The sequence below is a fragment of the Ictidomys tridecemlineatus genome, chromosome 3 (assembly GCF_052094955.1).
Source record: "Ictidomys tridecemlineatus isolate mIctTri1 chromosome 3, mIctTri1.hap1, whole genome shotgun sequence".
Lineage (NCBI taxonomy): Eukaryota > Metazoa > Chordata > Mammalia > Rodentia > Sciuridae > Ictidomys > Ictidomys tridecemlineatus.
The window spans coordinates 45697594-45710639 of record NC_135479.1 but is presented as its reverse complement, the minus strand read 5'-3'; the positions used below and the strand labels follow the sequence as shown (position 1 = coordinate 45710639).

The window sequence follows — 13046 nt, the reverse complement described above, 5'->3', positions numbered from 1 at the left end:
TGGGTCTCCTGGGATGGTGGCATATTATGGCTTAGTAGCCGGGCTAAGGAATAGAGTTCCTTAGCAGAATTTTATGGAAGCATAAGGCGAGTATTACATATTCTTAAGACTCCCCCTTTTGGGGCAGAGAAAGCAATTAATTCTGGCATGAAATGGTTAGGGATAGAGAAGTTTGCTAATCTTCGAGAGAGCTGGCTCAGCCCCTTCTGATCAGCCTTTCCTTAAGAGTCCCTTCCTAACCCTCACAATACTCCTGGCTGACAACTCTCCAAAAAGAGTGGGATTCCCTCTCTACCAAACCAGCTCTGTGCTAAGACAGACAGTGTGGGTAGGGGAACACTGAGGGACTGCAGGCACTGTGTTGTATTATTCCCAATGAAGGGGACCTCTTCAATCATGAACTCTAAGGTCTGTGAGGATGGGACACACCTGTCTGACATCTCTGACACACCACGTGGCACAGATGAAGAAACTGAGCTTTGAGATGATGAGGTACAGAAAGCCAGAGGCATATCTGGGGCAGGAATTTATGTTGCCATGTCCTAAGTCTATGTCCCTTCCTGGACATCCTGCTGCAGATATTTCTAGATTTCTTGCTAAAGTACCAGGCCATACCTGCTGGAGCCTGCAGAGCCCTAGGGTCTCTTCCCAAAGTGGCCCCTGACCTGTCTGACCCCATCCCTGCCCCAGGAAGGGTCTGGTACCCCTATCCTGTTTCTATTAAGTCAGGAGTCAAAAGCACAGGACTGAGGCTGCCTTTCCCAATCAGCAGGAGGAAAGGAAAGAGACCACTATCTGGTGCTTGCCGGCAGGAATGCTAGGTGCAAGAAGGGGCTCAGGGAGCCATTCAGCCCCCCAAGAGGCAATCAGATAGTCAGCCTTTCCCTTCAGAGGCTCATCTTCCCTCTCAGCATGAAGCCTCCTCCTTTTACTCAGAACTATTCACTCTATTATGTCCCTCTTTTTGCCAGCACTTGTCTAGCTTCCTTGCATCCTTATCTGCCTCCTGATGGAAGGGAACCACCCTGGGTTTAAGTCCCCTAATGCCAACACTGCTGTTTGAGCCCTGTGATGGGTGGCAGGTGGGCCCAGGGGGTGGGGTGGAGGATGAGGTGGGTCAGGGACAGGGAGGGATAAAAACCTTTCATCGGATTGGGAGCTGTGAGGTTCCGCGAGCAGATCATTGAGAGCATCGAGTGCAGTTTATCCTCCTCTTCCTCATCATCGTCCACCGAGGCCGCGCGGCTGGCCGCTAGGTGGTGGTAGTTAATAGTGACTGCTCAAAGAGAATAGCGAGAGAGGCAGAGGCATGAGGACCCTAGTCCCTGGGTCAGTGGGACCAACTCCTTCCTTGAGGTGAGTGGGTGGCATGAAGCTGGGATCACCTTGAACCTGCAGGGCATAGAAGATGGGCGTGGGGGGTAGCCTGAGAGCCCTCTGATGAGTACTTAGGAGAGTATAGAAGGCAAGGGGCTGGGCAGCAGTTACAGAGCCCTACTCTTCGAAGGGGCTCTTTCTAGAAAAAACAGAAGAGAGAGAACTGGTGTGTATGTGTGTGTGTATGTGTGTGTGTGTGTGTGTGTGTGTGAGAGAGAGAGAGAGAGAGAGAGAGAGAGAGAGAAAAGAGTGAAGGAGAGAGGGAGGGAGAAATATAGGAACTATTTGGGATAGGTTGGCAACTTAGGAGCTCGCCAGCCCTGGCCAAGGTGGACAGGACTACTGGCAGATGGTCATGGTCATTCTTCAGCTCTCATTATGGTCAGACTGAAATGAATCTGAAATTTACCCCAAACTCCCATAGACTCAACCTTTTCCTTCTCCAAGGGTTTTCCCAGAGCCGCCTTGCCCTTGAGAAGCCCAAGTCCCTCTGCTGAGCTTCAGCTCTGTTGCCCTGGCTTGCCTTTGGGGAATTAGGGTTCTTAAAGTGAAGTTTCGAACATTGGGAAATGCCATCAACTGAAGAGAGGAAGGAGAGACTGAAGAATCTAAAACTAAACAACAACCTGAGATTAAATGCCAGGTTTGCAAACACATTCAGGCAAAAAGATGTCTCCTTGACAGGCCATCTGGGAGGGAAGGGGGATTCTCCTCACCTTGTGCCTTCCAAACTTTTTAGGATAATTGGTGCTGTGGCTACATGTATGCTGTTTGGGTCATCTGCCCTCCAATACTGAGACAACTTATTGACAACTTTTTGGTACCAATTAAGAAATTTAGGGAGCAGGTGGTCTGGTGGGCAGTAGATACTCTGGGCTGGCAAATTCTCTGACCTTATCTACGTGAACCGTGAGTCTCAACAAGAGAAACCTATGGGTCGAAGCAGCAGAAAGGGAAGTTTGGTGTTGGTAGATACTCAGAGATAGGCCCCTTAGGCCGAGGGGTGTCTGACAAAGGCAGGCAGGACCTATGAGGGCCCAGCTACCTTTGGGCCCCCAGCCCTCAACATCCAAATCTCACCCTCTTCAGAAGCAACCCCAACCTCAGTCAGAGCTCCTCTTGTCAAATGCTGGCTTGAAGAGAGCTCCGGCTCTAGGGGAGTTGGTGAACAACTTGCTTTGTCCAAAAGAAGCGCAAGTCCCATGCCCAGGCTGCCTTGTGGAGGTCGAGAGGCAGGTGGAAGAGAAATGGAGAGTTTTCTACCTTCTATTTCTAGTCCCTTCACATTTTTCCCCCCTGGGGTAGAGCATGAAAGGTGACTAAGAATATTGTGCATGACACCTGGGTCTCCTGAGCCAAGAGTCTCGGGGAAAGAAACAGGTGGGGAAGACTGCTAGGAAGAGAGGTGAGCTCTCAGGAGATGATCTGCAGGTGAAAGGTCCAGGAGAGAGGCCAGTAATGACCTCATCTTAATCTGGTCTGGTCTGGGGACCCTGCCTGATATTCTCTTGGGTGATAGAGTGTTCTCTACCTCCCTGAGCATCTTTCTGTCCTCCTCCACTAGGGAAGCTTGGGACACTCACTGTGCTCGTGCCTATGCCCAGGGTAGATGATCCGGAACACGTAGTCTGTGGCCCGCCCCATGCCCAGCTCCTCCACATCCACGGGTCGCATGCTGCTGCGTTTCCGCAGCTTGGGGAACACCTTGCCCTGTGGAGAGAGGGGGTGGTCAGCCTTTCCAGGGCAGAGCCCTACCAGGGTCCGGCCTAAGAACTCCCGAGTAGGGAAAGAAAGGGTGGTGGCCAGAGAGCCACCCATACAGCCCTGCACCCAGAGACTCCCATTCCCTGTGGTACCTTCCCCTGCTGGGTCCACAGCGGGGGCTCAAGCTGTCCTCGAGGCAGCAGCCCATTCTCCAGACAGGACAGAAAGGACAGCAGGTGTCCTCCCTGTGGGAAGTGCAGTGGTGGTCTCTGGATGCCGTCCTGGCTCACCAGCACAAGTGTGCCACCGCTCTCTGGGGGTGAATGTGGACAAGTGAGCTGGAGCCCTCCTCAGACATCCCACTCAACCGTTACCATAGCCCTGTAAGCCAAGTGCCCCAGACTGGGTAGTAGAACAGTCAGGCTGGAATGTGGCCTGGGAGCCTCATTAATAGGAACAGCAGGAGGGCCAGGGATAGAGCTCAGTGGCAGAGTATATGCTTAGCACACACAAGGCCCTGGGATTTGATCCCTAGCACCACAAAAACAAAACAAAAACAAACCAACCAACCAAAAAACAAAAAAAACAGTGACAAGGAGAGGGAAACAGGAAGTCTGACAGGCCCCATGCTCAGCATACAATTGAGAGAAGGTGTCTCTGCCCTCCCACCCCTGTGCTGGGACAAGCAGACTCACTTTGTTGATGGCAGTGAATACAGACGATCTGACTGAAGGGCACCACCAGGGCATAGTCCCAGTAAACACTAGAAAGGAACCAGATTGATGTCACTGTGTCCCAAGATCTATTATTCTCCCTTCCTTGTTAGCTGGCCCCCAAACCTCTTGAAACTACCCTTAAGATAGGATGACCACAGAGGAGAAGTAACCTCAGTCAGTCATGTCCCTCTGAGCCCCATGCTGTCCTCATGGCACAGGGCCCATCAGACTCCACTGCCTAGAGCTGGGCTCAGTCCCAGAGAGCTTGACAATCACTCCAGGTGGCCTCTCCCTACCATGTGTGGCTCTGGGATAGCAGTGAGACCTGCCTCCAGGAGCAGTCTGGGTCTTTCCACACCCCACTCCCTTCCCTGGCTCCTGGGAGAAGTGCCAAAGCCCCACCTCTTTTCCAGCTCAGTGTCCCCCAGAGTCCCGTTCATGAGCTGGTTGGGGGTCCACTTCAAAGTTAGGCTCTCTGCAGACTGGTGTAGAGAGAGGTAGCCAGGGACAGCCTCCATGTCCTCCTTCTATAGGGAGGAGACACAGCAGAAGACAGAGACAGTGAGGGGCTGGGAGGTGCCCCAGGATTGCCCATGGAAATGAACTCCAGGTGGGGGCAGGGTAGGCCAGGCTAGGCCAGTCATGGGGTTCTGACTGGGCTGGAGCAAGGGAGAACAAGAGCCATCTGGCCATCTCCTCTTCCTGGCTGGCCTGGTGCCATTGGCTCTGTCACGTTAGCCTCCTGGATGCCAGGTGTGTCCTGGGCCAGCCACACCCAAGCTGAGCATTCACCCTGCCTTCTGGCTGCCATTCCTACCCCTGGATGGCCTGGCTCTCTATCAGCCAGAGCAGATGCCACCTGGCTCCTGCCAATTTCAGGCTGGACATGAGTCATATGAAACAGTGAGGTGGGGGTGGGGCTATGTTACTCTTTCTCTCAGGTCAAGCTCCTTAGGAAAAGAAAAAAACTGTGGCTGGAAGCTTTCAGTTCCAGGGTCTTCGGAAGAGGGAAACTGAGGGTGGCATCAAGCTTTCCTACCGGCTGCACCAGCACGTTGTTCTTGCCGTAGAGCAGTCGTGTTCTTGAGTTCTGGTGCAGGGACTCCACATACTCGCGGGCACAGGTGGCTAGCCTGTCCTCTGATGCACTGCCACTAGAATGTCGCTTCCGGATCTGACAGGAAAGCCATGGCTCATCCCTGGCCTCAGGAAATCAGCCACAGGACTTGAGAACCCTCAGGCTTCCATGACAACCCTTTCTTGTTGACCCTAGGACTTCTTGCCCCCCTAGTTTGTTTCCAGCCACCCTCTCATTTCCAGCCAAGAACTGGCACAGGTTTGTGGCATTTTTTGCAAGTGGGGAGAAGGCTCTCTAGGAGTGGCTACTACCTGGGGAGCCAGATTCCCCTCCCTCTAGTCTCATGAACATAGCCTGAATAAGTGAGCAAGGGGATGGGGAGAGGGACACCCACCCCCAGGGCAGGGCGCTTTGCAGGAGAATCCTGGCGACTAGGGGGACCCCGGATACGGTGCCTCTGGACTAGCTCATCAGCAGAGGGGTCAGTCCAATAGTGATCAGCCGTCTTGAGCTTTGTGTATTCCAAGGCACAGGGTCCCACTGTGGAGATAGGGATGTTAGTTTGAGAAACTAGAACTGCCCCTTACCCACGCCCCACAAAGGCCTATAAGCTCTCAGGCTCACCTAGAAGAGAGGCCAGGATGGGGCCAAACACAGGGTCTGCCAGTAATGCTTCCTTCTCATAGTACTTGCTGCCAGCGGGAGGGAGACAAGGTGATTGTCAGTGCCCTTGGACCTGGTCCAGGGTGGTGAAGCTCACCAGGGAGGGGACAATCCCCACAAGGTCAGATTCATGTCAATCACCAAGGAAAGTCTATAGGATGGACTTTTGCAGGGTACCTGGTATGGTCTATGCTTTTGGAGTACTTAAAGGGGAGCTGGAGGCATGACTATAGGCTATCCTGACCGTTAAGCAAGGAGAGGCACAGGGCTGAGGAGGGAGCTAATTGGGGAATGGGGCAGTCACCTGCAGTTCTCCGCCAGGTACTGCACAACCCTGTCCAGAACTTTCTCCATGAGTGCTGTGCGTACCCAAATGTGCTTCAAGGCCTGTGGGCTGAGGACCGGGGCCTTCCCACCAGCTGGGCCCTGTTTCCGCAGGGCCTCCTGGCCACCTCCTGAGGGTCTCCTGCAATGAGGAGGAGGAGGACTTCAGAAGTATAAGAGCTTGGGGGTAAACCACAGGTCTGTGGCACTAGGAGTGAAAACTGGTGCCACAAGATGGGAGACCAGAGAGTTCCTGAGCAGGAACAGGGAGTCAAAGGGCACTGAGCCCTTTGCAAGTTTAACTGTCACCCACAGGCTGATCCCTCACCCAACAGGTCCTGTAAGAGATGGGCCAGGAAGCCAGCCTCTAGGTGGGTTTTCCTGGGAGGTAGCAGATGGCCAACTGGAAAGAGCAGAAGAGAGGGTCAGGAAAGTCTGGCATGGGGCTTACCTGCCCTCTACTTGTTGTTGCAGCTCCTGTACCTTGTGGCAAATCTCCCCAGCCACAGGGCACGTTTTCCCCACCTTGGTGAACAGAGCTGCCATCTTGTCACTGCGCAGGAAGCCAGCAGCACGGCGTCTCAGTTGATGCAGGAGGCAAGCCTCCACAGCACCTGGGCCACAAAGGAAAATAGCACCTGAGTCTGGGCAAGAGAAGGGACACTCCTGTCTCCCATGCCTATGGAAAGGCAGGGGCAAGGGCAACTGATGAAACTAGGGGCAGGCCAGGAGATACCCTGACCACCTCCTAACTCTCCCCTCCCCTCCCCGTCCTTCTGCCCTTGTCTAGGGTGGACCTGCAATAGCCAAACCTTTCCCTCACCTGGTGTGTGCATGGCTCCTGTATCAAGTATCATTCCTGGGGGACTGTGAGGACCATAGCTACCCACCGGGTTTGGCATGAATGGCTGTACCCAACCATGAGGGCAAGCAGGGATAGCAGCTACAGGACAGGGATACAGAGAGCACACGGCCCGGCCGCCCTCCTAGAGAGCATGGTGATATGGTTGCTAAGGAACGAGGCACTGGAGGAGCTGCAATATTAATGAAGCCACTGCAGAGATCGGACCTGACAGCAGCCCCTGGATTATTGATGAGCTCAGCAGCTCAGAGAGAGAGAGAGATTTCTCTTTTCAACACTGGGAGGGCTTTCCTTCGTTCATTCATATTTTTAGGGGCTAAACTTAAAAATCGCTTTATCTGGATCCTGCTTACCACAGAGAGACCCTGCAGGAAGGAAAGGAGGTCTTGGTGGAAGGAACTGCGCTGGGCAGACACAGAGTAAAAACATTAGTTTGTGTGGGATTGGGGTGGGCTTGACCAGTACTGAGGCCAGGCTGAGTGAGCTGTGCTGGTGACAAGATCTGAACTTGGTGCAGCCACTTGCTGCTTCTGTGAAACCTGGGTAAGTGACTTGATACTCTCAGCCTCAGTTTTATCATCTGTGAAGTTGAGAAAGCTTCTTAGGACAAGTATGAGATGTCACATGAGATGGAACATGAGAAACCCCTTGCACAGGGTCTGACTTTTGAGAGCCACCGGATACACGTCACCTTACCTTCTCTGTTCAGGGACTCTTTTATAGCCAACCTGTAAAAGCCAGGTATGGCAGGACCTGGGTGCATCAGAGAAAAAATCACAGCCTGCCCCAGAGGCAGATGGAGGTCCTGCTCTCTTGGAAATGAGGGAACCGAGGGTCAAATTTATTTTGACTAACATGGTTAGGTTATGGAACCTGGACTTCAAGAAAGAATTACTGAAAGGAAAAAAAAAAAAAAGAATTACTGACAACTCTCATCTGTTTTCTGCCTTTGTTTTGGATAACTGACAAGCAGTCACTGCTGTCCTATAAAAGGACTTTGGCCTTCTCTTGGACTGAAGTCAAGGAGAGACTGAGTCCCTTTGGCTTCCTACAGCCAGCTCAGTGAGAGAATCCAGGGGAGGGGGAACAGGGAGGCTCCCTCTCCTGAAGCTTATCCCTGCTCTGGCCTTAGAGGGCTTTGTTTTACAAGGTGCTGCCTGTCCTCCACAGTGTGGTCAACCACCTACACAAGTGTATGGAGACGGAGCTATATGCACTTATCATGTGTTTATAGTGTGTTTAAGTGTCCACATGTGTTTAAGTGTCCACATGTTCTTCACTGTGATCAGTCCCCTGGTCCCTGGAGGTCTTATGTGTCCCTAGGATATATAGGTAAGTGACTTCTGGGTCCCAGTCTCTTGATCCTGATGCAGGAAGGTGGTGATATTTCCCTGGGTTGTACTCCTCATCTAAGAGAGAGAAGTCACACTGAACAGAGCCAGAGTGGCAGCAGGTGGCACTAGTCCTGCAGGATATCATGTGCTTCAGTGATATGTCTAATTGCAGGGATAATGAGTCATTAGCCTTCCCACCTTCCCCAGGCAACTGCAAATGCAGGCAGGCCAGGGCACTGGGGACCTGCTAGGCCTCACCTATCTTCTCAGCCAGCCTCCCAGCTCTGAGAGAGGAGGCTTTCCTCAGAAAGTATTGCAACAAGGGAATACTGTCCCAGTGATCACCCCTAAGTTTCTTCCATGAAATCTAGGCAATGTGCCAGGCCTGTCTAGGGAAGGAGAAATCTGCACCCTCAACTTTCCAAACAAAGCAAATGACCCCTTAGGCCAGATATTCTCTAGTTCCATGTGCTCCTTGGTTGGTGATTGTTGAATACAGTTGCCCTTCACCATTCTCACAGCAGTGTGCCCGAAAATCAGCAAACGTGACGAAAAATGGCATGTGTGCAGTGTGCAGGCAAAATTAATAACATTGATGATGATAATAACAATAGAGAATCCCTATCACAGGGGTTTTACAGACGGGTTTCTTGGACTCCACAGACATCCTGAAATTGTATAGAATCTGTATAAAAGTTGTTGTGCTCTAGAATGCTTAAGGAGTGCTTTTTTTGTGTGGTGCTGGGGATTGAATCCGGGGCCGTGTGCATGCTGACTTTTAGCTCCCTTAAAAGTGGGTACCTGACCCCAGAAAGATTAAGAACCCCTGCTCTAACACTTGAGTTGGGCAGAAATTCAAAATTCCCACTGAAGGAAACTCAGATGCAAACATAACCATACACACGCTCTCTCTAGTACACAGTGAATACAACAATCACAATTGCCCACAGAACCATAGGCAATAACAAGCAGCTCTGTTCTGAACTTCCTCCTAAGGAAAGGCCTTTCACAGACAGAACAGGGGAATGTCAAGTACTCTTCCCATGGGAAGTTTAACTGAAGGCCCATGCTTATCTCCTCCCTTCAGGGAGAGCCCAGGGCACCAAGCAGGGGAACTCTAGGGCATTTCTCCTTTCTGCCCTAGTTCTGCCACCATGGTCCTGGCTCCCAGTGTGGAGGACATGCTGGAGATGTCCATAGAACAAGACACCAAGTTGGCTGAGCCTGTCCACCTGCTAGCTGAGCTATCTGTGTCCTTGGCACCAAGCTCCAAAGGCTTCAGGGCTCCAAAATCCCAGTGGTTCTTGGTACTACCCACAGCCACTCTGGATGCATTACAAGGTAACAGCCTGACATCATTTACCTCATTTCATATGAGAAAGATTTTTAATTGTTTGTGGGTTTTTTTTATATTTTTTTTAAGAGGGAGAGAGAGAAAGGGAGGGAGAGAATTTTTTTTTAATATTTATTTTTTAGTTATTGGCGGACACAACATCTTTGTATGTGGTGCTGAGAATCAAACCCGGGCCGCACGCATGCCAGGCAAGCGCGCTACCGCTTGAGCCACATCCCCAGCCCCAGATTTTTAATTGTTAATAAAAAAAAAAAATCAATACTAGTTGGGGTGGAAAGGCTTGGGCAAATGAATCAAAATAGAGAGACTATGACTTAACAAGCATGATACTCTTAACTGCCGACCCTGATCTTCTGGTGGCCTTTAGAGTTTGGGCCTGATGAGACCAGGGTAGCTTCTCCACTGTCATCCATTCCATCCCACTAACAAGAAGATTCAGAACTAACTACAGTTTTGAGTAGGCAGAATCATAACCAAATTTAATTTCAGCACCTTGCTATGAACACCTCCCACCCTCCACTGAAAGGTCTGATGCCATCTTCCCAGGGAAAGGCTGGGAACCACAGGCCCAGATTAGCCCTAGCCTCTTCAGTCCCCCTCAAGCCCGTAAAGGTATGGAGTTTAACAAATACTATCTGGGGCTAGAGATCACAGGTGCTAGTGGAATTCTATAGGGCCCTACCCTCCGTCCCCTTACATGCTTATTTAACCATTCCAAGGATACCACTATAGAGTGAGACACAGGGGAGCAGAGATAAAGGGAAGTGGAAAGTTGCTGAATTTTCTCATATATTGCTGGTGGGAGGCGATATGGTACTATAAATGTGCAGATAATCTCTGACCCAGCAATCCCTCTTCTGGAATCTTCCCTGTAGATATAACTGCATGATTATTTAGTTTAACAACAAATACTGAAGACCATCCACATGTTAGTCAATAGGGGTCATGTTATGTAAATTTGGCATATTCACACAGTAGAATATTGTGTAATTCTGAAAAAGAATGAGATGTACTCTCAAAAGAACAATGGAAAACACTCCAAAAGGAAGATGCAGGACAATATGACCACATGGCACTTTTGAATTACCAAAAAAAAAAAAAAGGTGAGTGAAAAAAGATATCTCTCTCTCTCTCTCTCTCTCTCTCTCTCTCTCTATATATATATATATATATATATATATATAATTTTAAAATTATATATATATATATATATATATATATATATATATATATATATATAATTTTAGATTTCTAGAAGGGTACAGAAGAAAAAAAACAGTGACTTGAGTGGAAATGGGTAAGGAAAGGAATAGGCTTTAGAAGTACACCTTTTATATAATTTTGATTTTTGAATCAGGTGAACGTATTACCACTTCAAACCAATAATTGTAGTAGTTGAGTAAGTGACCATCAAGGGTTCTGATTATGAGATGAGGCCAGAATCTCCAACACAAGAGTGAATCAAATTCACAAACCTTAGAAAGCCTCCGTCTGTCCATGACACTGGCTCTACCTGTCTCCTTTCACCAGCTCCCTTAGCAAATATGGTCTTCCAAGATGGTTTGGTTCCCTACCCTTTGGGGAACCTGCTTAGGGCAACAGCAGGTAACCTGAGCTGGGCGGGGATAGGAGAAACAACTCCATGGGCTGGGACAAACCTAGGTGTCTCAGGAGCTCACAAAAATAAACTGAAGCTATGGTTTCCAGGAAATGCAGCAGTGGTTGGGAAGGGGTCCACAGTTGGTCCAAGGGGGCCTCAGAAACAAGGCTGGCTCTGGGATGGTTCTCCCAGTCTGCCTTGCCTCTCATGTGCCTATATATTTATATTTAAAGTTATGCTCTACAGCCACGGGCCTGGACAAGCCCAGTTTTGTTGAAGTGAAGAATCATAGCACCTACAGTTGGTACAGTCTGACATGGATCTGGGTCCAGGACACTCGGCCAGGAGGCACTGGGGACAGGAGTAGAGGAGGTATGGCAAGCATAGCCTACTCCCCCAACCTCTGGCTCAGTTTCACCTTTACTCCCAACTACCATCTGTACAATGAGGGAGTTCAGTAAAAGTTGCCATGGAGAACCTGAGGGAGGGAAGTGCGGGTAGAGCAGTCAGTCACAGGTGGTTCAGTTTTGTCCTGGAGTTTTGGGGCCATCACTCAGAGCAGAATTTTCAAAAGCTTAATGCCAAAGGGCTTCTGGTTCAGGCCCCTGGATAATGGGACCAAGACTACTAGGAGGAGTAGCCTTCTGAAAGGAAAGAGAGGAAAGGTGGGACTCTTCAAAGAAGGAACTTAGGTGAGTAGTTTTTCCCAGCTGATGGAGAAGGAGGTTGGAACTTTAGCGGGCAGCAAATGAGGTGGGGAAGAGCAAAGAGGCATCTTCAGGCATCACTAACCTCTTTTCCCTATTTCTTCTTCTTCTTTTTTTTTTTTGGCAGTACTAGCATTTGAACTCAGGCCATTCACATGCTAGACAAGTGATCTGCCATCAAGCTACATTTCCGGTCCTTTTGTGTGTGTGTGTGTGTGTGTGTGTGTGTGTGTGTGTGTGTGTGTGTGTGTAAAGAGCATCTGCCATAGACATAGACATGCTGGGACTCACTAAGTTGGTGGCCATAAATAACAGCATCCATTGAACTGCTTAGTCATGTCTTCTTGCAATTGATAAAAAGCTATAAGGGGCACTAGCCAAAAGCATGCTTAGTAATGACTGGTTGCAATTGATAGGGAGCACAGCTCCATGGACACGTGCAAAGAACATGCCCAGCTGCAATTACATCACCTCACTGGACATAACCAATGGACATTGACTTTCACTGGGTGTAACCAATTATCAACATACATCACCAACTTTGAACTATAATTAAATTACTGGTCCTGCCACATTGAAGAGTTTTGCTCCAAGGACATCGGTGAGACTGGCCACCTTGCTGTCCATCCCTGGACTGACTTCACCATTCCCTGATGTCCAGCCATTGGCTGGAGAGAAGGACAATGTCTGCTCTGGGCTAAGAGAAATTGCATGGCATGGGAGGTATTTTGGGGGCTCATGGTTGCCCCACGATTGTGTAATTTGCTTATAGTGTTTAGTGTGCATTAAATGCTAGTTGGGGGCTGGGATTGTGGCTCAGTGGTAGAGCGCTCGCCTAGCATGGGCGGGACCTGGGTTCGATCCTCAGCACACATAAAAAATAAAGGCATTGTGTTGTGTCCATCTAAAATAAATATTAAATAAATATTTAATAAATATTTTAAAAATAAATATTTAAAAATGCTAGTTGGGGTGCTCCCCCATATATCCAAAACTTTTTGCTCTAATTGTTTATATTTGATGATTATTGTGATTGAATATATGCTTGCATTTAAAGATAATCCACCTCTGAGTAATTATTAATAGTGCCACTTGCAACAGTGTGTATGAGATTGAACCCAGGACCTCATGCATGCCAGGTAAAGTGCTCTGCTGCTGAGCTACATACTCAGGTCCCAATCCCAACCCTTTTTATTTTTTAAGACAGAGTCTCGTTAAGTTGCCCAAGCTGTCCTCAAATTTGTGGTATTTTTGTTGTTTTGGTACTGGGAATTGAACCCAGGGGCACTTAACCACTGAGCCACATCCCTATCCCTTTTTTTATGTT

The 13046-nt window shown here is 49.4% G+C and overlaps 1 protein-coding gene across 9 annotated transcripts in view; it reads right to left on the bottom strand.

The window, feature by feature from the left end:
• The window catches only part of Sgsm2 (small G protein signaling modulator 2), a 40740-nt gene that overhangs the window by 13195 nt on the left and 14499 nt on the right, over nucleotides 1-13046 (bottom strand). For 3 of the 9 annotated variants that reach the window (XR_005726468.2, XM_078042637.1, XM_021728170.3), the window contains exons 3-13: nucleotides 6314-6476; nucleotides 5843-6004; nucleotides 5500-5567; nucleotides 5270-5415; nucleotides 4837-4971; nucleotides 4200-4324; nucleotides 3777-3844; nucleotides 3234-3394; nucleotides 2961-3087; nucleotides 2458-2592; nucleotides 1142-1276 (exon numbers count right to left, since the gene is read on the bottom strand). Coding sequence is in view for 8 of the 9 variants with exons in the window: in XM_078042637.1 (XP_077898763.1) it covers nucleotides 1142-1276; nucleotides 2458-2592; nucleotides 2961-3087; nucleotides 3234-3394; nucleotides 3777-3844; nucleotides 4200-4324; nucleotides 4837-4971; nucleotides 5270-5415; nucleotides 5500-5567; nucleotides 5843-6004; nucleotides 6314-6476 (1425 nt within the window). In the remaining variant the exon portion in view is untranslated. The remainder of the gene's footprint in view (nucleotides 1-1141; nucleotides 1277-2457; nucleotides 2593-2960; nucleotides 3088-3233; nucleotides 3395-3776; nucleotides 3845-4199; nucleotides 4325-4836; nucleotides 4972-5269; nucleotides 5416-5499; nucleotides 5568-5842; nucleotides 6005-6313; nucleotides 6477-13046) is intronic. The other 6 variants (XM_078042638.1, XM_005327919.4, XM_078042641.1 and 3 more) reach the window with 4 other exon arrangements.